At 28.7% G+C, this 21915-nt stretch overlaps 3 protein-coding genes and 1 long non-coding RNA gene across 5 annotated transcripts; 2 read left to right on the top strand and 2 right to left on the bottom strand.

Moving 5' to 3' along the window:
- Positions 1 to 3185: 3185 nt before the first annotated feature.
- LOC8267512 (E3 ubiquitin-protein ligase AIRP2) lies at positions 3186 to 6690 on the top strand. The gene is made up of 5 exons (XM_015724718.3): positions 3186 to 3630; positions 4678 to 4828; positions 4983 to 5049; positions 5184 to 5415; positions 6300 to 6690. The coding sequence occupies exons 1-5, from the start codon at positions 3566 to 3568 to the stop codon at positions 6502 to 6504; spliced, it is 720 nt and encodes a 239-aa protein (XP_015580204.1). The 5' UTR covers positions 3186 to 3565; the 3' UTR covers positions 6505 to 6690.
- Positions 6691 to 7014: 324 nt separating this feature from the next.
- Positions 7015 to 9951, bottom strand: LOC8267513 (high mobility group B protein 1). 2 transcript variants are annotated; one of them, XM_002528058.4, is made up of 8 exons: positions 9798 to 9951; positions 8942 to 9025; positions 8451 to 8579; positions 8318 to 8375; positions 8170 to 8214; positions 7749 to 7829; positions 7579 to 7662; positions 7015 to 7340 (listed from the first exon to the last, which is right to left on the bottom strand). In XM_002528058.4, exons 2-8 carry the CDS (start codon positions 9007 to 9009, stop codon positions 7290 to 7292), a joined length of 516 nt encoding a protein of 171 aa, XP_002528104.1. In that variant the 5' UTR covers positions 9010 to 9025; positions 9798 to 9951; the 3' UTR covers positions 7015 to 7289. The 2 variants fall into 2 exon arrangements, with proteins under 2 accessions (XP_002528104.1, XP_015580227.1); XM_015724741.3 differs by having other exon boundaries at positions 9704 to 9829.
- A 2909-nt stretch (positions 9952 to 12860) lies between these two features.
- LOC125368682 lies at positions 12861 to 13864 on the bottom strand. Its single transcript, XR_007214439.1, has 3 exons — positions 13653 to 13864; positions 13046 to 13557; positions 12861 to 12952 (listed from the first exon to the last, which is right to left on the bottom strand). It is a non-coding gene; the product is annotated as an uncharacterized LOC125368682 (long non-coding RNA).
- A 3361-nt stretch (positions 13865 to 17225) lies between these two features.
- Positions 17226 to 18744, top strand: LOC8267514 (chlorophyll a-b binding protein CP29.1, chloroplastic). The gene is made up of 2 exons (XM_002528059.4): positions 17226 to 17818; positions 18258 to 18744. Exons 1-2 carry the CDS (start codon positions 17321 to 17323, stop codon positions 18615 to 18617), a joined length of 858 nt encoding a protein of 285 aa, XP_002528105.1. The 5' UTR covers positions 17226 to 17320; the 3' UTR covers positions 18618 to 18744.
- Positions 18745 to 21915: the final 3171 nt, after the last annotated feature.

The following is a 21915-nucleotide window of genomic DNA, read 5'->3' as shown; positions in this document are numbered from 1 at the left end:
TAAAAAAATCTATATAAATACGCACTTAGATAACTAAAAATATATTATAAATACCTTCACATAATTTTTTAGAGTCCCAATAGCATTTTAAAGAATATTTTAGTATAGAGTAAAATATTTATTTAAATTTAATGGATTTTTTATCTTTTATTATTTATTTTTATAAATATTAATTTTTTTATAGCTTTTACCAATAAAAAAATATCAATTAAATTAAATGCATAAAAACTTGTAGTGTATTTATTAAATATAGAGTAAAGAGTAAAGTTTAACTCTCTATATATAGGAAACTAAATTGACTCTCTATTTTATATATAACAAATAAAAAATATATTAAAGTGTCATTTAACTCTTTAAAATAAAGAATTTGATATATATATTGAGAGTGCATTTTATAATTTCGATATAAATAAGAAAAAAAATATAAATTTGATCCAATACATTCAAATTGCAATTAATATACTTCATTATTAAATAATGCAAGTGCAATAAAAGAGTCTCTCTTAAGAAGAAAAAGAAATTGATATGATGAGATGGAAGAGCTAGAAACATGACAATCTCAAAGTGGAAAATCCACTTCTTTCACTAGAATATATGATGTCTTTTATTTTCAAATAAGGTGTGTAAATACATAATAATAATTTTTTATTAATTCAATATAAAATAATAGAAATGAAAATTTAAGGTAAAGAGCTCTACATACTATTGAACCAGGGGCTCAAGTGTAAGAGATTTACCTTTGAAGTAGCCGGAAAGCTTTTACATAAAACTTCTGAAATGAAGTTCATGTAAATACTTAATACTCATCCACAAACCGGACATGTTTATTATTAATTTAGAATTCACATTATAGTTGTTTTCCTTTTGTAATTAGTATATTTAGCTGATGAAAAATTATTTAATATTAAAAATAAAAAGACTTACTAATGTAATATGACAAGATTTAATCACGTTAATATATTTAATCTAATTATTAGTTTAGTTTCTTTTTTAATTTATAATTTGAGTGTCCGATGATGCTGATTTTATTTTTCATCAAGTTTTAAATGTAATAAATTAATTTTTAATTTTAATCAATCAAAATCATATTCTAAATAAGTTATAATACAATAACTTTTTGAGTTACGGGTATGTTTCAATATCAATCTTGTAAGTTTTTATTACCGAAATTGTCTAATCAAATAATAAATTTAAGATTACGAATTATTAAATCATGATTGAAGAACATTTTAAGATACTAATATAGACACACTTCTTAAAGTATCAAACTCTTAAGCTATAGGGTGCTTGATGCGGACCATTCTCCTAGAAATTTATTTATGTGCGTTTCAAAAAGCTAATCAAGTGTCCTAATCAACTTTTAATTTATAATTGATTTTTCACCAATAATTAACTATATATTATGCACTAACATTAATCAAATTCGAAACGGGTCGGCGATATCAAAATGATTAATTTTTAACAAATCATAAGATTAGTTTCGATAATTTACTTCCAGTTATTCGACATTGTTGTTACATCAGGGACGAACCCTCTCTATCATGCCATTATATAATGCTTTGTCTCGTCTGAGATCCAAACCCACACCTAAAATTTTATTATATTATATAAAATTCACTCAAATTTAATAGCTATTAGTTATTACAATTTTAAAATCAAATAATTATGAAAAAAGATTGGAGAAGTTGCAATTTGGGGTAGGTTTTGCTAGTACGGATGCTACTAGATTTAGCTGAGCCCTTAAATTTGAGGGCCCCATCTCATTCACCAAACAGAGAAAAAAAAAAAAGGGGAAAAAGAAAAAACAACAACTCGCCCACTTCCTCCTCCTCTTATCAACCAACCACATTCGATCAAAGTGGTACCCCGATTTAACGGCTAGATCAGAATCTTGCATGTCCTCCACGCGTCACTTTGATGCAAATGCTCCACTGTGCTTTTATGTACACGAGCAATATCCCCGGCAGATAACACCAATTCAAGAATACGTCTCCAATCGGCTCCTCCACCGTCACATACGCCACAACACCTGACAAGTGACTAAGCTGATATATCGGCAGGCGGGTCGCTTTGTTAGATTTTCCAGTGAAAATATTAAAAATAAAAGTATACTACAAAAAGAATTATACATATTTTTAATAAATAATTAACATATATTATTAATTTAAAAATATTTATTTATTTCATTTTAAATAATATAGTATATATTCATCTAAATATTAAAATATAATATATATATATATATATATATATATATATATATATTCTCCTATTATTTTGTGTTTAGAATAAATATTTTCTATCATAAAAAATGTCATTATATATTTTTTCTATTAATTAAACCCCTAATAATTTGTCCTTACATTTTTAAACCTAAACTTTATAGGTGATTTCAATTTCAACCCTTCCACTGACTTGTTACTTTACTAACTAAATCTTGGTGTGTTAAATACTACTGACTAAATATATAATAAAACTAAAAATAAATAAATTAGATGTTTTTATTTATGAAAAAATAATATAACTCCTAACCTATAAATAAGGAACAAAATAAATTGGTTATTTTTATAATTATCTTTTCAAATTCTTAGCTCTTCATATTTCCTTTTCCAACGAATTTTTTATTAATAATATTTTAGCACTATGTGGATATTTAATCGATAAATTAATGATTAAGTAAGAGAAAATTAAAATTATAATGCTACCTTATAGTTTAGAAGTTTGTAACTCGAGAACTATGGTTTATTTTATATTAATTTAATAATCTGGGACTTTTCAGCTAATAATTAGCATATATCATAAGATTTTAATTTTAATTAATTTATTTCTTAATTTTGAACTCTTTTTTTTTATTATCTATTTTTAAACATAAAAATATGAGATGACTGAATTATAGGACTGCTGTTAAATTATACAAATTTCAATCGGCGGATAAGATCTCAAGTTCTGGAATTTGATAAAAAGAACAGAAAAAAGAAGCATGTGAGAGTGAGAAGTATTAGAACACTTGTACGACATGGCACTAATGTGATTTCCCAATTTGTTTAGAGGTTTTTAACTGAAAAATGATTGCATAAATTAGTATTGTTTTTTCTTTATAGAAAGGGTAGTATAGTAAATGAACTATGTTATATGTTTCGTCTTCTTCAAACTTCTATAATAATTACATTAGTTCCCAACTCTTCAACTGATAAGAAGAAAAAGATATTCTAAAAATCTAAATATAAATATACACATAGTACGATTACGTGTGTTCCAAGTGAAGGAATTTTTATTTTTATTTTTAAAAAAGATAACTCCCCAAAACCCCCACACTTCTTCTACATCTTTCTTGTTGCTGGTTATCCCTTTTCTCTACTATTTTTTTTTTTTCCTTCTTTTTTCTGGTTGGGTTTTCAATTTTCATTAATGGGTTGATTTTGGTTTTTTTATGAATTCTTTTGTTGCTGTTGGTTTTGAGGAGTGGATAAATGGGTATTGGTTTTTGAGATAGGCTGCTTGTTCTGTTTGTTTGGTTGCTTGTTTACTGGAATAGAAGAAGAAGAGGATAAATAAGAAGAGAAGAATGAGGAAATCATTTAAGGATTCACTTAAGGCTCTCGAGGCTGATATCCAGTTTGCTAATACCCTGTAATTTCCTTTCCTTTCGTTCTCCCTGTTCTGTTTTTGTTATTCTTGAACAATCTGTTTCTGGGTTTTAGCTAATTTTTAGTTTCTAGTAAAGATCTTTGAGATTATGATAATAAAGTTCTGATCTTTTGTTTAGGTGAAGGATCAATGCTCTTTCTCTCTCACTCATTTTGGCTATCTTTGGTCACTGTGATGTTTTTTTCTTTAAGCTGATCAAAGCCTCTTAATTGAGGAATTGTACGGTTTTTCTAGATGCCTAGTGTGGATTTCATATGGACATGTGAATAAGATAGTTGTAGGCTTATATTCTACTTTAAGCAATTCTAGACTATGAACTCTCATATTCTGTCAAAAGATTTAAAAAAAAAAAAGTTATTTGCACCAAAACTCAGAATTTACCACTAGCCTTCTTACATGCTCTGCTCAGTAAAAATGTAGAAGGGTGGTTCCGTTGTAGTGGATTGTGATATCTTAGAAATCCAGATGTTATTGGGGATATTTTCCAGAGAGAGAGCGATGATTATGCATTGGCAGTACTTTATTTTTCGTGCCTTGCAAGGGCATTTACGTCACTTGAGCTTTCAGTGGCTTTAGTGGATCATATAGTGGATTTAAAAAAAAAGTTTTGATCTTTTTGGATTTTTCTCCTTTATGTATTATTGGAATTGGAGATTTGAAAAGGTTGAGTTTTTTATGATTTCTGTAGCATGGATATGGATTTCCTTTGTACATGTATGCTCCAATACAGATATGAGCTTTTGCAACTTGACCTTGAAAAAGCACCTGTAGGATACTTATAATGCTATTCTCAATTTTGGAACGGACTGCCAAGAATTTCTGCTTATCCAGAAAATGCAGGGAATTTTGTTGCTCTATACGATATAGTTTCTGCAAGTTTATGGGTGTGAGATATCCTTTCTTGCATTTTCTGGTCTAAACGAATTGTTTCTGTAGACAAAGAGAAGGGTTTATGTTTATTGATGCAGCTGTTTATTATCCTAGGAAATGTGGTAGTAGCCATAATTCAGCTATTTGGTTGTGACACAGGGCTTCTGATTATCCTAGGGAATATGATGGCGCCTGCCTTCAAATGAGATTATCCTATAGTCCTGCTGCTCAGTTTTTCCTCTTTTTAGTTCAGTGGACTGATTGCCACCTTGCTGGTGCCTTGGGATTGCTTAGAATTCTCATATACAAGGTGATTACCATTTCATTCTTTGTCCCTGGAATATTGTTTCTGGTCCCCTTAATTTAGTTAGTATCTAATTGTTAAAGTCCCCTCTGCCTGTGCTGTCATAATGCTGCCTTTTTCCATATTGTCAAGGTTGTAATGATATGATGTTGTATCACAGGCTTATGAGGATGGAAAAACAACTATGTCTGTTCATGAAAGAAAAGCTAGTATAAGAGAGTTCTACGGTGAGTATGTTCACGCAGTTGTTAATGCTTTCTCTGAACTGCAGGAACAAAATATTCACTGTTCAGTGTGATATATTTTCTTATTTCCTTAAAAGAAAGTAATCAGTTCTAATCCGCTTAGATTCCATTGACAGGGGTGATATTTCCTTCTTTATTGCAACTTCAAAGAGGAATCAATGATCTAGATGAGAGGAAACAGAAAGAGATTTGTTCCAGGTATAAAAAGAAAGACGAGATGGACAGAGGAAAGCTCTCTGAAATTGATTTAGAGAGAGAAGAAGAATGTGGAATTTGCTTGGAGATAAATACCAAGGTTGTGCTGCCCAAATGCAATCATTCATTGTGTATGAGGTGCTATCGAAATTGGTAAGATCACAACCACACGGTATCCTGTGAAATAATGGTATCTCCACATTATACTGAAACAATGGCAACTAATTTCTTTTGATCAACGCATTTCCAATTGATAAGAACATAATAAATGCATGACTCTGAGGAAGAAAATTAGTGAATAATATAATTTTATGCGAACATATTTTAGATGGCAATTGAGAGTTCTAACATTCTTCAGTTAGAAAGAATTTGCTGGTTGTCTCACTCCATTATGCTGAGGAGACTGCATATCTAGGAATCAGTTTTAAATGTAAGAATTATATAGAAGTTTATCGTGTACAAATTGATTGCTTTGTTATTTGCATATTGTTCTGCCCATAACAATATTTGTATGGATTGGTACAATAAGCTCATTTCATTTGCCCATATCAGTAACATCTGCTGCTCCTCTCATCTGAAAGATCTCTTCCATTCCAAGGTAGTTCTCCTTAACGAATTTTTCTGAAGCACTACTGCCAAGGTTTTAGCCACGACGGAAAAATTCATTACAGCTGAGAGGCACTGGAAAATTGAAGTTCTGGTAGTAAGCAAGATTAGAAACAGAGGTGCCTCCAGTATAAATCTGAATAGGCATAGAGAAAGGAGAATTGAGGGTTGGAACTAGGTTGCCACAAGAACACTTGGAACTCCATGATCCCTACTAAGCTAAAGCTTGTGTCAGGAGTGAAGCATATCATAAAAACTTCATTATATAAATATCAGTGCCTCATAACTTATATATGCTTGGAGCCTCAGAATAAGAATGTCCTGATCCTGAAATTAGCATGTTCTGTGTGGTATCTGCTAGTGTATATGCTTTTTGTTCTTTAAGTTTCAGTTGATACTGCTGCTTGCTCAGTTGTATGATGTCTTGTCAGGCGCGTAAGATCTCAGTCATGCCCATTCTGTCGGAACAGTCTGAAGAGAGTCAACTCAGGTGATCTTTGGATCTACACGAGCAAGAACGAGATTGTCGCGCTGTCGTCGATTACTAGGGAGAATTTGGAGAGGTTGTTTATGTACATTGACAAATTGCCTCTGATTGTTCCAGGTCCAAAGTTTGCTTCTTATGATTCCCGGTAACAGTGAGGACCGTGCTTGGCAAATTGTATATATATATATATATATCTAGCTGTTCATTGTACATTATCATTGTTTGCCTAATCTCCATTTCTTGATGTTTGCCTATATAATCTTCCTTCCTCAGGGAGGAGTTTTAGAATTGTAAATACATACTGCTGATGACTGGATTATTTATTTATTCGTTTAGATTTCATGTTTTACAAGAAATATGGACTATCATGTCCGAAATTGGAAATAAGGACACCTACGTCACAGATGCAATTCCTTGCCATGTGCATACATCCTACTGGTTGCTAATTTTATTCTAATTTTTCTTTCGGGAAGATATTAAATTGCACTGTTCAGTTCTCGAACTGGGAAGTAATAAGTTGAGACTGCAATTAGAAACCCCTTTTAAAAAAAATACTAATAATCCAATGACCTTTCCTTTTAAAATCAGAAGAATACCTGAATTCATCTCAGGGATGCAGAAAAGTTAATAAACGACCAAAGATAATGAGACAAAATAAATTCCAGTGCGCCCACAAAAAACAGTTACTATAGATTCTCTATTTAGCTCAAGAGTGAGATGGCTCACGTTTAGCAGCCAAGTAAGTAACTAAGGCATCAAGGCAGCAGGACAAAATAAACATATATTCCTGCTTCAAATCTTCCAAGGAAGAAAAAGAAAAAGGTTCCCTGCTTTTCTTCAACAAGTCTACATATGACCTAATAATATGCACCTATAGAATCCAAAAATCTATCTCCTAAATCACATGATGCCCAAAATCAAAAACAATTCACGTTTATTCATCATCCTCTTCATCCTCGTCTTCCTCTTCCTCCTCTTGCCCTTCCTGAAAGAAACATGCCATTGAACGGGCGTTAGATATGAAAACAGAAAAGAAGATGATATGGTTCAGCAGTTCAGCAGCAACCAGAAGCAATTCCACAGTTCTCCCAACTAATTTAAACCCATACAGAACTCTCAAGAACATAATATCATTAGAGATAACATGTTAATCACTAATCAAAGTTATGTAACCTAATTGCAAAAGCAAATGAATAAATAAACAAACAGATGAGTAAACCCACCTCTCCAGTAGCCTCATCATCTTCGTCATTCACTTCTGATTTTGACCTGTCTGACTCCTCTTCACCATCATCAGCAGTGCTCTCCTGCAAACATAATAAAGACCAAGTTAGCATGTAATAGCAACGGCAACACTGTTTTGACTGGAGAATGGCTGATGCAATATGTTTACCTGCTTCTTGTTGTAGGCATTCATAAGTTTTCCATACTCATCCTTCTTTTTGGCAGCTTTGGCTTCATATGGGGCTTTTTCCTGGCAAACAAAGAAGTGAATCTTTCGACAGATCTAAGCCTACTTCTACATAAAAGTAAACTTCCAACAAGTATTCTACATAACGTAAATTATATAGATGAATGCTAATATGCAACTTCTCCCAGAAAAAATAAACATATTCTAAGGGTGGTTTATGTGCTTAAATATACAGAGCATGTAACTAGTAGTTAATTTGGTGTCAAGCTTTCAAACAATTCCGCAATCACCAAAATATTTCCCATCTCCTTCACTTTGAAATTTCAGAACCAAGAGATCCTCCACCAATTAAAAAAAAAAAAAAAAAAAGATAGCACAAACAACTGAACATTTCAGTACTTACAGCAGAAGACATCGATTTCCACTTCGCTCCACCAGCTTTCCCAACCTGCAACCCATCAGGCCAATAAAGCAATTAGTTATTCAAAGAGCTCATCCAGAAATAAATCAAATCTGATGCAGCAGATGGTTAAAATTTGTTGATTGCTTACCGCTGCTACAGATGTCACACTAGGATTTTCTTTCTTGAAAGTCTTCCGAAACTCCTCGCTGTAACACAAACATGGCATGAGTAGAGAGCAATTCCCAAGAAATAACTGTTAATTGTGAATTTGACACACATACAGGAAGACAAAGAAAGCACTAGGAGGCCTCTTTGGTTTGTTTGGATCTTTCTTGGCCTTTTTCTCCCTCTTTGCTTTTAGTTTGCTACTTCTATCAACAGCCGCTGCTGCTTTCCTCTTTCCAACCTTTCTGAAAAGGATAGAGATACATATGATCCATCACAATAACATTCCGCTAATCGCTGTATCCACCAACAGATATATAAAATCAGACATGAAATGAACTTAAACCACCAAATGAATACCTTCTCATCTAAGACACCCTTTTAGTGATCATGGAACCCAAAACAAAAAAGACAGCATAGTGTAATTTGAGCATTAAATAAAACAAAAAGAACATAAGAATATCAATCACCATCCACCAATATTGTGGGAGTTCATAAATTCTATTGGTAAATGATCTCTAAGGGGATGAGTATGACTACTCCTTCTTGTGTAGCTTACTGCCCTTGAGCCTACAATGACCAAAGATTACATAAAAATCAAACTGACCTATCATCAGCAGGCTTCAGAGCATCTTTGGAAGCCTTTGCTGCACCTGTACCCTTGGAATTCTTCATTACTTATAGCTCGTGCCTGTACAAATGAAGCCTTTAAGATCAAATTGAGCAGTTCAATACATATTTGGAGTCCAATTTTCAAAAACATTGCCAAGCTTCCAAGAAAATGCAAGCTTTGCCCAAGGAACCAAGGCATTTCTGATTTTCCCCAATCATATAATACATGTAAAAGCAACTTACATTTAAAACAAATATCCAACTAACAAGTATAACAAACAAACAGGTAACTGATTGAAAAAAATCTATAGCAATAATTTAGAGAACTAAAAGGGCAGAGCAATTAGTAGAACAAAATCTGATACTTTTACGACAACAAACACAAGCAACAACCTAAAATCTTCATTAGCAAAAAATATAGTTTTTCTAAAAAGCGGGTAACATGACTTCCTGCAGATACCAAACCAATCAAAACTAAAAGAAGCAAACTTCAACTCCATAACAACAATTAAATTGATGATCAAGGGCATTAAATAACAAATAATAATAGTAACAGTAAATTTCTTTTAAAAATAAAAACTGTATTATTCAGATATATGGATAATTATCATAGAGCTTCAGTATATATATATATATATATATATATATATCTTTTCAAAGAAAGAAAAAACAAAGTTGCTATACTCTAATCCATAATCACTGTATTACACAACACAGAACAAAACAAAACAGAACCTAAAGAAACCAGCAAAGATACCTCAATCTTTACGAAACCAAAGATAAAACACGAACTAGATAAACATAAACAAAAAAAAAAAAAAACAGATCTCAGAAGCGAAAACTAGGTTAACCTTTGAGAAGCGAAGCAGAACAGAGTTAAAGCGGCGATGCTTAAAAGGAAGAAACAGAGTTGAAAAAGACAAAACAGAGAATTTGATGCCAGAGAGAGAGAGAATAGAATAACAAAGCCTAAGACCGACTCAGTTTGTAAGTTGACTGGAATAGCCGGTTAACTTTAGGCGCTTGCCACTTTATGAGTGTTGAGTCAGCGCGTGTTTACCGGTGATATCCGGTTGTCAATGTGACCGAATAAGGTCATCATTGCTTTACTTTTTTGGATAAACCTTGCGAGATTGCCTTTTAGATTGAGATTTTATGAAATATCAATTTCTGATTTTTTTAGCCATAAATATCAACTTTTTTATTATTCCTTTTTGAAGAGATATTATCTTTTTATTATTAAATATAAATTATGAACATAAACCTATAAAATAAAGTATTAATTTTAAGTATTAATTCTAATTTTATTAATATTTTTTTTTAATATTTGATTGTAATTTATAAAATTTGTAAAATTAATTTATATATTTAAAATTTATATGTTTTAAATTGAATGAAAATTGATTTAATATTTTATATAATTAAATTTGTAAAAATTAATTATAGCTAAATTAAATTTTAATAAAATAGATAGAGTTTCTAAATGAATTTCAAATCCGTACATTCTATAATATTAAAGAATCTTTTTTAATTTAATTTAATTTTTATTCTCATATTTTCTTAAGTAAAATAATTTTTTTTATAAATTTTAATTAAATATTTTTATTTATTTGTATCAAAATAAAAATAAATACAAATTCACTGCTTTAACATTATTGCCTAATCACTCCTTCCTCAACATTTAGTACAATTATTTTAATTATGATTTTTAAAATTTTAAGAAATTAAAACAACATTTCTTTATTTAATATAAAAATTTGATTAGTTACTAAACTATTTTAAATGTAGAGGCTTGAATTTTACTTTGCTCGTGTAGAAGATAATTATAAATAAGTGAATTTTATCATTTTTATTAATGATAATGAGATTTATTTTAAAGACTTTCTATATAAATCCTTAATTTTGTTTTCTGTATCTTGGATTAGTTTTTCGAAATAGCACTATAAAGGAAAGTTTTGTTTGTAGGGCAGGATAAGTGTAATCTTGTTCTCGTTTTATTTTATTTTTCCTCCAAGCAGACAATTATGAGGAAGATATTTACGTATTAAAAATAAATGAGAGAGAAGATATTTCTGATCCATAAGGAAGATATTTATATTAATATCTGACTAGTTGACTTGGCCCTTTGACTGTAACAAATTTAGAGTTTGACGTTTGCACTTTCCCATACGGCGTCGTATTCGGATAAAACGAAACTAACCCAGCTCCATCAGTTTGGATCCGACTCCATCAAGCCTTTTAACTGAACGTTCTGGTTGCAGCCAGTGAAGAAAAGATTTTATTTTTCTTTAATAATATAATATACATTTTTTTTTATTATAATGCTAACCCTTTCTAACAAGAAGATAAATTTTGTTTTTAAGATAAAACAAAGAGAGCCACTGTTGCCACAACTAAAATGATTGTGATTAGGGTTATACCCTATTCATTTGATTTGATTTAATTATCCATTTAAAAAGTACTAAATTTTTTAATATGATTTGAAATTTTATCTACACTGTAATTGAATTAAATCTATCTTAAATTTAACTTGCATATTATCGAGCGAGCTAAATTAAATTTATTTAAGTTTGAATTAATATTAATTAATAAATATATATATATATATATATATATATATATTCATTTATAAGATATATTTTTTTTATTTATATTTTTATATTTTAAAATATAAAATTTTATTGTGATGCATATTTATTTTTGATATATAAAATTTAAAATTACATATAATTTTAATTTTTTATATTAATTTATTAATTAACGAATTATATTTTTAATTAAATAATAATTTTAATTTTAAAAATAACGTATTAATTATATTTTAATATTATATGAACTAATGATTTATTTTTTAATTAGATAATAATTTTAATTTTATTATAAGAAATAGTATATCAATTATATTTTAGATAATAATTTTAATTTTTAAATAATATTTACTAATAAATTGATTATTTAATTATATAATAGTTTTTAACTTTAACAATAGTAATATCAATTAAGTCAATAGTATTAATTTAAATTAATTAATAAATATTTTTCTAACTTTTATATTATTAAACTAGCAGCCTAAGAGTAAATGTCATTTGTGTCTCGCTGACATATCAATATTGTTATTAGATAAATGATTATTTTGTATAAAATAATGCCAACAAATGAGATCTGATAAAATGATTTGGTGAACGACATTATTATTTTGTTTGGGGAATTTGCTCGAAAAAGTTGCATAGGAAACTTGCATTCCTATTTTTAGTTTTATCAATCGAAGATGGATTTAAAAGAATATTGGATGCCTGAATCAGTGGGTCTCACTTCTATTTTACAATCTTCAGTCATGGAAAGTATTTTTCCTTTACAAGGCTGGTTACTTTCTTTTTTTATATTAGGTTTATATCATTATATTTATAGATTGATTTTTTTATGTAAATAGAAGTCTATTTTTATAATTTTTTACACCTATAAATAAGTATTATAGTCAATAAAATAAAAACATAAACACACACATATATGTATAGAAAATTATTCTCCCTTCTTTATTTATTTATTTTATTATTAATCTTTATTTTATAATACTCTTTATTCTTATTCTTATTCTTTATTTCAAAACACGATATTAGCACGATTGCTTAAGACAATATTCAAGATAAAGTTATTTTTTTATATTTAAAAAAATAAAATTACATGAGGCTATACTCTATTTTTATTGATTTCATTATTAAATTCTTCATGACCCATATTGATAGTCCTAACAAGCATATAGCATTATTATTTTTATTTTAGTTTGTGGCTTTTGAATTTCTATTAAATTCTTTTGTAATTGATATAACTTAAAATTAATTATCATACTAAATTTGAAACAGTAGAAATATTAATTGAAATTTTTTAATATATTATAAATAGCTTACAACGATTTGTTGGGATTTACTTTCGATGAATCGGTCATTGGTCTTATTATACAACCGGCGAAACAGCTCAAAGCAGTAGGCTTGCGACCCAACTTCCTTATCTGAACAAAAGAAGATAATTAAATTAAAGATCATTATTATCTATTATAAATTTAATTAACTCTTATAAATAAAGTACATAATTTTATTCTTACTAATGCCCGCCGGTGATCGATGGCCAACCTCGATCTAGTAGTGTGACGATCCGAGCCTATACCCGGACCGGCAACCTCGCTGAGACAGTTCTTGCTATAGTCGTTGAGATGGTTCTTGCTACCTTCACCTCAAGCTTCTTCTAGTAGTATATATAATGCGTTCAAGTGTCCTCTGCGACACATCGATCCTGCTTTTCGTATCTCTTCCAGCTGGATACCATGTCAATGTATCTCTCGGTTGCTTGCCTATTCTATTCAAGTTGGAGCTGGTCCTCGTACCTTGAGTCCCGGGTGAAAAATTTATGTAAAAATAAATAAAACAAAAAATATTAATATTAATCACTTTTAAATTAAAAAAAAATTGAATAATCATAATAATTATTACCTTCCATTCCGTGAAGAACGAGTCCTTCGTATTCTTAGGCACAAATCGCCACACGTACCCCTCATGCTCTATGTCATTCTTGAAGATCTTTGTGGCCCTCGCCAGATAGAGATGAGAAGGTACTAGCCTGTTTATAAGAAATTTAATGTAGTTAGTTTAGATAAGAAAATTGAATGCAGTTACAATAATTATCAATATGAAAAAATAAATTTTATTGCCTACCATTTTCAATCTATATATGGAGCTTCAAACTCTTCAATGATGATCCCGACAATTGAGGCCCCCTCAGGTGTTGGCATAAGTGCAATAGGAGGTAGAGCAGTAGTGGATATTGAACTAGTGACGGGTGGTGGAATAGTACTTGAAGGTGAAGAATTTGTAAGTGTAGTGGATGATGATAAAAACAACAGTGGCCTTGATGAGGGTGTAGGTAAGGGTGGTGGAGTAGGCCGTCTGCGACGGTCCTTACGAGGATATCTATCTGTTATCTGAATTATTTTATATAGATAAAACTATTTACAAGAAAATTTTATTTTATAAAATAAAAAACTATTAAGTATTATTTTCTATTTCTTTAGATGTAAAATAATATATTTACTATTCCGATCTTTTTTCTTTATTCTAATTTTGATTAATATATTTAGCATTATTAATTTGTAGTTTTATTGAATTAAAATTTATAAATTAAAATAATTAAAATTTAAAATAAAAGTAGAATAAAAAGGAAAAATACAACAAATTTAGTTAAGTTTAAGTATTTTTTTAATCTTTAAATTTTAACTAAAAAGGTATTTTTTATGTTACTATAGTGATGTGAAATGTATTTTATCAAATGATTTATATTTGTAATTTTGTGAACAATATGATCATAGAGGACAGTAATCAAGAAGAAAAAAAACAAAGCTAGAGAAGATGACCTGCACAGCCAGTGGTTCTGTAACTAAAGCTGGCTATAATTTCCATCCTCATGGAAAAAGAAAGATTTAAAAGAAATTTTTCTAAAAAATAAAATAAAATAAAAGAAGGACGGTGTGGTACTGCTAAGAATTTGTAGTTTTATTTTTTTATCTTTACCGTTATTAATTATTTTAAAATTTAAATCTATTTTTAAGACTTTTTATATATTATAATCAATTTTTTAGGATATTATTTTATTTCAAGAAATAATAAAATTATTAAATTAGTTAATTATAATTTTATTACAAACTTTAATTTTTAATTTTTGGGATAATTCATTTACCCTTAAAATTTTACCAAAATTTCGGCAGAATCTTTCTTCTAATATGGATATCCTTCATAAAGCGGATCCGATTTCTAAATAAAAAATATTCCAAATATGACAAACAGTATGTTTGTTATATTATTCTATTTATTTAATATATCTATTATATAAATCATAAATGTAACATGTCTATCACTATTAAACATACATATGAATTTCAATTATATAGCCACAAAGATAATAAAAAATTTCAATTGAGCATACTAATTTATTTATTAACTTATTGGATAAATAAAAAAATGAATATACATACTGTTTGCATCTTCTATCGAAAGTAAATATGAAAAACACATAAATATATATGAATATAAAAAATAAATATTTACAATAACTAAAATTATATAAAAATAAATTTAAAACTAAACAATTATAATTAAATAATTAAAATTATTATAAATAATGAATAGAAATTACAATAAAAATTATACCTTCAACTAAATAATAATAAATTTAACAAATATTTATCACAACATACATTATAAAAATTAAACCTAAAACTTTAAAAATTTAATTAAACTACATTAACATTAATTTAACTCAATTAATATAAATTAAATTACACATGAAATATATAATAACATAACTTGTAAAAGTTAAACCTAAAACTAATAAAATAAAATAAATTAAATATAATAGAAATTTTATTTAATAAAACTAACCTAATCTTTTATACAGAAAATAAAAATTTTAACAGAAAAATAATTTAAAAAACACTTAATATAAACAAATAGCAAATAAAAAAATGAATTAAACTAAATTAACATAAGTTTTATCCTGAAACTAAAAAAGATAAAAATTAAACTAAATTAGTATAAAAATAAAACTAAAAATTTACCTTCACCTAATATTTAAATTTAAATTATACAAAAATTATAAATTTTTTATATTTTATTTTTAACTTTACAATTAAATAATTCATATTTAACCGAAATTACATAATTAAAATAATAAAAAAGTTTAAATCTTACCTCTCACCAAAAAGAGAAGGGAGAGGACGCTTGCGACGACACCGAAAAGATTAAAGAAATTTTAAACGCAGAAAAATTTTAAAAAAAGGAAAGAAACCTATTTGGGCGATGGCGACGATGCTGCTGCGAAGGGGGAGTGGGAGAATGGCTATGGTAGGGGGAGAGAGGGAGGAAGAGAGAAATGAAAGAAAGGGCGGGGCCGTGTTGTTTTAAAACCTTTAAATTTAGCGACAGACATCACTAAATTTTAAGGTATAACAAAAACCATAATGAAACGCCAGCATTTTGTTAAACATAATTACCGACGGATGCTATTCGTTACCAAAAGCTAGCTTATAAGAGAAAAAGCTGATGTTTAGAATTAGTGATGGCAACAACTGTCGCTACTTGGTACTTATAGCATCGGGAAGGAAGACTATTGCTATATCCACCAGCTTAGCGACGACTTTTTCTACCGCTAACCAAAAGGAAAGGTATGCTAAACTTTCAACCCAGTTTGGCACCAATATTTTAGCGACAACGTGCTCCTCCTTGCTATATTCCGTAGAGTCATTGCTAAGTCGTTGTCAAATTATACACCAAAATTTGGCGTCATAGTTTCGGTCGTTAAATCATCACTAAGACATTGCCAAATTGATATTAAACACTATGTTGCTAATCTGTCGTTATCTTATCGCTAAATTACGATGTTAAGTTGCCATCACTAAATGCACGAATTTTTATAGTGATATTACTTTCTCAATTTGGATTTAAATAATTTTTTTTAATATATTAATAGAACTCACTTTTAACCACATTCGCTTAAATTAACATCTTTCTATTTGTCTTTTGTGGCTTAAATTTCAAGTTTTAAACAATTACGTATATTCTTACATCAAAAAATAATTTAGTGACAAATTCACTTCTCGACCTAAACCTTAAGAGCAAAAATATACCTTCTCTCAGTAATAAATGTATTTATTCAAAAAGAAATATATTAAAAAAAAATAATTCCAAATAATAAAATTAAATTTACTAATCAAATACTTGTAAGAAAAAAGATATAGATACTGCATTAAAATCTTAAATAAATTAGAAACTCACATTTCTTAGAATATTTGTAAATGAAAATGGATAGATATCATACATTATTGATATATATAAATATTTTTTATCTATAAGGATTCTATTTGACACGTGTTTAAGATTTTATCAAATATATTCGGTTAGATTAAAAGAAATAAAAAGGAAAAAATATATTCTACGCTTCTAGCTTAAAAGAAAATTTGGGCGAATGAATTGTTAGACAATAGAACAACAAAAACATTAATGAAACCAAAGGTTATCCTTTGAAAATCCAAATAGATTTTCTCATAGCAACATCAGCCACAAAACACATCCACATGACACTGTAGCACATGTAACTCAACTAGGCCCCACATCCAGATAACGCAAAGATAAGACCGATACTTTCATATCCGTTAGATGGATACGCAAAATGATCCAACGCCCAACACTTACCACCATGGATAAACCATTACAAAATTCATTAAAACTTCACTAGTATAACACAACGCAACACAACAACACAACGCAAATCAAAGTCCACTTCCATTCTAACGTTAACCATCGCCTCACACACTCACCATCACTCACCAACCATGGCTACCTCTACAGCTGCTGCCGCTGCATCATCCTTCATGGGAACACGTCTCCCTGATGTTTACTCAAACTCAGGTCGGGTCCAAGCTAGGTTTGGCTTTGGAACCAAGAAATCAGCACCAAAGAGATCAGCGAAACCCACCTCTGACAGGCCACTGTGGTACCCAGGAGCTAAGGCACCAGAATGGCTAGATGGAAGCTTAGTTGGTGATTATGGGTTTGACCCATTTGGATTGGGAAAACCAGCAGAGTATTTGCAGTTTGAATTGGATTCTTTGGACCAGAACTTGGCCAAGAATATCGCTGGTGATATTATTGGGACACGTACTGAAGCTGCTGATGTTAAGTCCACTCCTTTCCAGCCTTACAGTGAGGTATTTGGACTGCAACGATTCCGTGAATGTGAGCTTATCCATGGAAGATGGGCTATGTTGGCCACTCTTGGTGCTCTTACCGTTGAGTGGCTTACAGGAGTCACCTGGCAAGATGCTGGAAAGGTATAGTCGCTTTGACACTCTTTTTAGTCTTGATATAGATGATTGTTCATATAATTGGAAAGAAATAGGAGTACATAATTAAATAGTGCATGGGAATAATAATTCTTTAAATAGGAACGTCATCAGTTTTTGAATCTTAAGAGTATCAGGTAAATTGAAGCCTGACCCTGAACAAGCTGTCCCCAAATTAGTGCTACTGAACTGCAAAATCTGACATTCTACACGTGTCTGCTAGCCTTGTATTAATTTATATTTTGTGTTAGGTTTTGAATTTTAACCTTCTCCATTACAAGATCAAGATTGCACTCTTAATGCTATAACGGGGCTATTAGACTTTGGCTGCTTATTTTGATCGATAAAACCTGTTCATTTTGCTACTTCTATTGATAAGAAGAGACTATTAGAGGGCTGTATTGACTTATTGTGGTTGTTTATGCAGGTGGAGCTAGTTGAAGGGTCATCTTACCTTGGGCAGCCACTGCCATTCTCCATTACTACATTAATCTGGATTGAGGTTTTGGTGATCGGTTACATTGAGTTCCAAAGAAACTCAGAGTTGGACCCAGAGAAGCGGCTATACCCTGGAGGAAAGTTCTTTGATCCACTTGGCCTAGCTGAGGACCCGGAGAAAAAGGCAACACTTCAATTGGCAGAGATAAAGCACGCTCGCCTTGCCATGGTTGCATTCCTTGGATTTGCAGTTCAAGCTGCTGTTACTGGGAAAGGACCTCTCAACAACTGGGCCACTCACTTGAGTGACCCTCTCCATACAACCATCATCGATAACTTCAGCTCTTAAAAAAGACACTATTTGTATTGCCTGTTTTGGGTTGTTTGCACGGAGGATGGATTACTAGGTTGTACTAATATTTATATGCGCTTCTTGTAAAGATTTATAACATTTCGAAAACTCTGGTTGTTCTCTACTTATCCGACATTATGAACTGAGGTGTCTTCAAGCCGTGTGATGAATTATATATTACTCAGACCTCATAATTTAGGACTCCTGAACTCGTTTTCAAGTAATCCAATAGGTTCTTTTCATGTTTGAACTTGACTTGATATATCAATGAGAAATCTTAAGCAAGTTTTTATTGACTAAATATCATTAATTAATGGACTTTATAATAAGTTAAAATTTGACCTCATATTTCCTGACCCAATATTTATCAGTGAATGTGAACCAAAGCTCATTATCAATCTTATTTATGATTCCAAATTAAAATCTAGAGGAAACTTACCTATCTAAGCTTACAAGTATTTGAATTGAGCATGTAATATTTCAATTTAATGTAATTAATTAATAACCAATTAAAATCGAATCCCCCATTAGAATAGCCGATGAATAATGTGAATACACAAATGGCTGATATATACAATATAAATACATTTATTTGGTAAGTTAGAAAAAAAGGGTGTACATATAAATAGAGTTCAAATAAAAAACCTTTTAATTAAGGATATACCCATAGTACGTATGGGTAAGACGATTTAAATCGTTCGAGCTTCGCTCGGATTTAACTCATTTAAACTTGTTCAACAAATATAACAATATGAACTTGATGTTATTTTCAAATTCGTTAAAAATTCGAACTGAACTTAAAAAATAAAAGTTCAACTCGATATGTTTATGAGCTTTTAGGCTCGTTATAGATATTATTTAAAATAATAATATAATATAAATAAATATAATATAATATAATAATAAATATATATATATATATAATATATAATAAATTATAATAATAAAAATCAAATTATAATAATAAATATATATATAATTAGAATAATAAATATATAATATATATAATAAATATTATAATAAATAAATATTTATTTAAATAAATAAATATTATTTATATTATTTAAATAAATAAATATTAAATAAATAAAATAAATAAATATTTTAATCTAAAATATAAAATAATAACATTATTTTTTAATACTATTATTAGATATTAGAATAATCTAATTATTTTAAAATTAATTTTACTTACTAAAAAAAAGATAAAATTAAATTAATAAATCTATCATAAATGAAAATAAAATTTTTGTATTTAACTAAAAAACATCTTCTATAGATTCTCATTCACATTAAATTTGTCAAAGTGCTTGTTTATAGCAGCAAAGTAGTAATCTGGGAATATTTTTTAACCATTTATATTTAAAGATGTAACAATAGTTTTTAAATTTTTTTATTCCATTAGATACTGAATGTATTTTCCTTCACTTTCAATAGTACCGGTGATAATTATTGTCATTTTATGTGTGATTGATTGTCGAGTGTGCGAGAGACTGATAATTTTAAATAAATACAGTTGATCCAATAAATATAATAATTTGATTTCTCATCTAGATGGTTATGTAGGTAATAAAAAGACCTAAATTATATCGAGTTTTTAGCTAAGCCAATACAATTATGCTAAATCATTATGCAAAACTAGTTAATATAATGAGTTAAAAAAATAAGCTAATAATAAATTAAAAATATAAATATGAAGTGTGAACATGCAATTATGAGTTAAGGATGTAAAATTGAACTATGAATATATAATTAATGAGCTCATAATGTAAAAATGAGCTAAAAAAAATAAAATTAAGAGTTAAATTACTATAAGCTAAAAGCAAGCTATGTAACTAACTACAATAAATATAATATTGAAACAGTAACTGGAAAGCTTAGGAACTTGATTGCAATAAAATAAATTACTTACAGGAATAATTGATCACTGAAGAACACTTGAAAGCTTGATCATACTGTAAATTAACAACTAATTGGTTAACTAATCTAAGAATTGCTTGACTAATATAAAAATAAATGTAAAGATAAAATTTATAAATTATGGGTTTGTTTTGTATTTGATTGGTTGGTTGGTTTATTAGAGTTTGCTTAGTAAGGGCTCTATCTATTTATAGATTTTTATGGCTTGAGAGATGCTTTGACTTGATCCTCAATTAACTCTCCGTCTTGAGAGCATATACTATTATTTTTCACATTTTGCATATGTTGAGAAAGATATAACTTCTTTACTCTTCTCAACTTTCTGTCTATATTTCATTCCACTTTCTTCTTTTGCTCAATTTTCTCGTTACATAACATAAACATGCAGTTCACTTACTTGGATATACTTCATTTCTACATCATTTCTTTTTTGGTTCATACATGTTTTTTTTGTTCATTATTTCATAAGAATATGTTGCAACCTTTTAAAAGACTCTATAGCTGATTTTTCATCTTTGCGCTTTTTTATTTGTCACATAGGCTTTAGGATCTAGTTAAAAATTAACTTTATTGGCTTAGTCAATTTACTGAACTTGGACCAACACTAAATTTGAGCACAAATAGAATAAATTATTATTATTTGGTTCTTTAATTTTTTTAATTATTTTAAACTTATTACACTTTACAGTTTTTTATTAATTGAATATTACTAAATCTATTTTATTTTAGCTATTTATTTATAATTATTCTTTTCTAACTTATTTAATAATTTAAATTAGAGTTAAATACTTCTTACTCCTAAAGTTTGGTCTAATACACAAGTTGGTCCCTATATTCTTTTTATTATATTTTAAAACCCTTTTAAATTTTAATAAAACTAACTATTATCCTCTTTCGTATTAGTCGAATGACTAAACTGGTAATTTAATATTATAATTTGATTTTTGAACTTAATATCAAGTATCAAACTCGTCCACAATTAATTCTATTATTAAATTAACGTACGGTAATTATTGAAGTTGACAACTCCACTATCAATAAAAAAGATTATTAATAATTTTGTATGTAAAAAATGAAATTTTTTATCAACCATTCAAATGGAATTAATACGAGTAAAATTTTTATTTTTAATATAATTTAGTTTTAAAATCTAATTAAAATAATATTTTTTAACTATTTATCTTTTTTAAAATTTTAAAATTAAACTATATACTAATTTAATAATACTACACAAAATAAATATTTTTTAATACGTTTAAATTTTTTTAGGATTAGATTATACTAAAAAAAGATATAAACAAATAAAAGATTTTAAATTTATTATTTGAATTAGATGATAAAAATAACTTGTGCTAAAAATAAAATTTTACTTTAA

Source organism: Ricinus communis, chromosome 10, assembly GCF_019578655.1.
Source record: "Ricinus communis isolate WT05 ecotype wild-type chromosome 10, ASM1957865v1, whole genome shotgun sequence".
Lineage (NCBI taxonomy): Eukaryota > Viridiplantae > Streptophyta > Magnoliopsida > Malpighiales > Euphorbiaceae > Ricinus > Ricinus communis.
This window is presented reverse-complemented; position numbering and strand designations above follow the sequence as displayed.

Excerpts from the sequence above, each read along its gene's own strand:
- LOC8267513 (XM_002528058.4), bottom strand. The coding sequence starts at position 9,009 with ATGAAGAATTCCAAGGGTACAGGTGCAGCAAAGGCTTCCAAAGATGCT. Across the intron at positions 7,663-7,748 it reads ATGCCTACAACAAGAAGCAG|GAGAGCACTGCTGATGATGG; the intron begins GTAAACATATTG and ends TTATGTTTGCAG. Across the intron at positions 7,341-7,578 it reads ATGATGAGGCTACTGGAGAG|GAAGGGCAAGAGGAGGAAGA; the intron begins GTGGGTTTACTC and ends TGTTTCTTTCAG.
- LOC8267514 (XM_002528059.4), top strand. The coding sequence starts at position 17,321 with ATGGCTACCTCTACAGCTGCTGCCGCTGCATCATCCTTCATGGGAACA. Across the intron at positions 17,819-18,257 it reads CCTGGCAAGATGCTGGAAAG|GTGGAGCTAGTTGAAGGGTC; the intron begins GTATAGTCGCTT and ends TTGTTTATGCAG.
- LOC8267512 (XM_015724718.3), top strand. The coding sequence starts at position 3,566 with ATGAGGAAATCATTTAAGGATTCACTTAAGGCTCTCGAGGCTGATATC. Across the intron at positions 3,631-4,677 it reads ATCCAGTTTGCTAATACCCT|GGCTTCTGATTATCCTAGGG; the intron begins GTAATTTCCTTT and ends GTTGTGACACAG. Across the intron at positions 4,829-4,982 it reads TTAGAATTCTCATATACAAG|GCTTATGAGGATGGAAAAAC; the intron begins GTGATTACCATT and ends GTTGTATCACAG.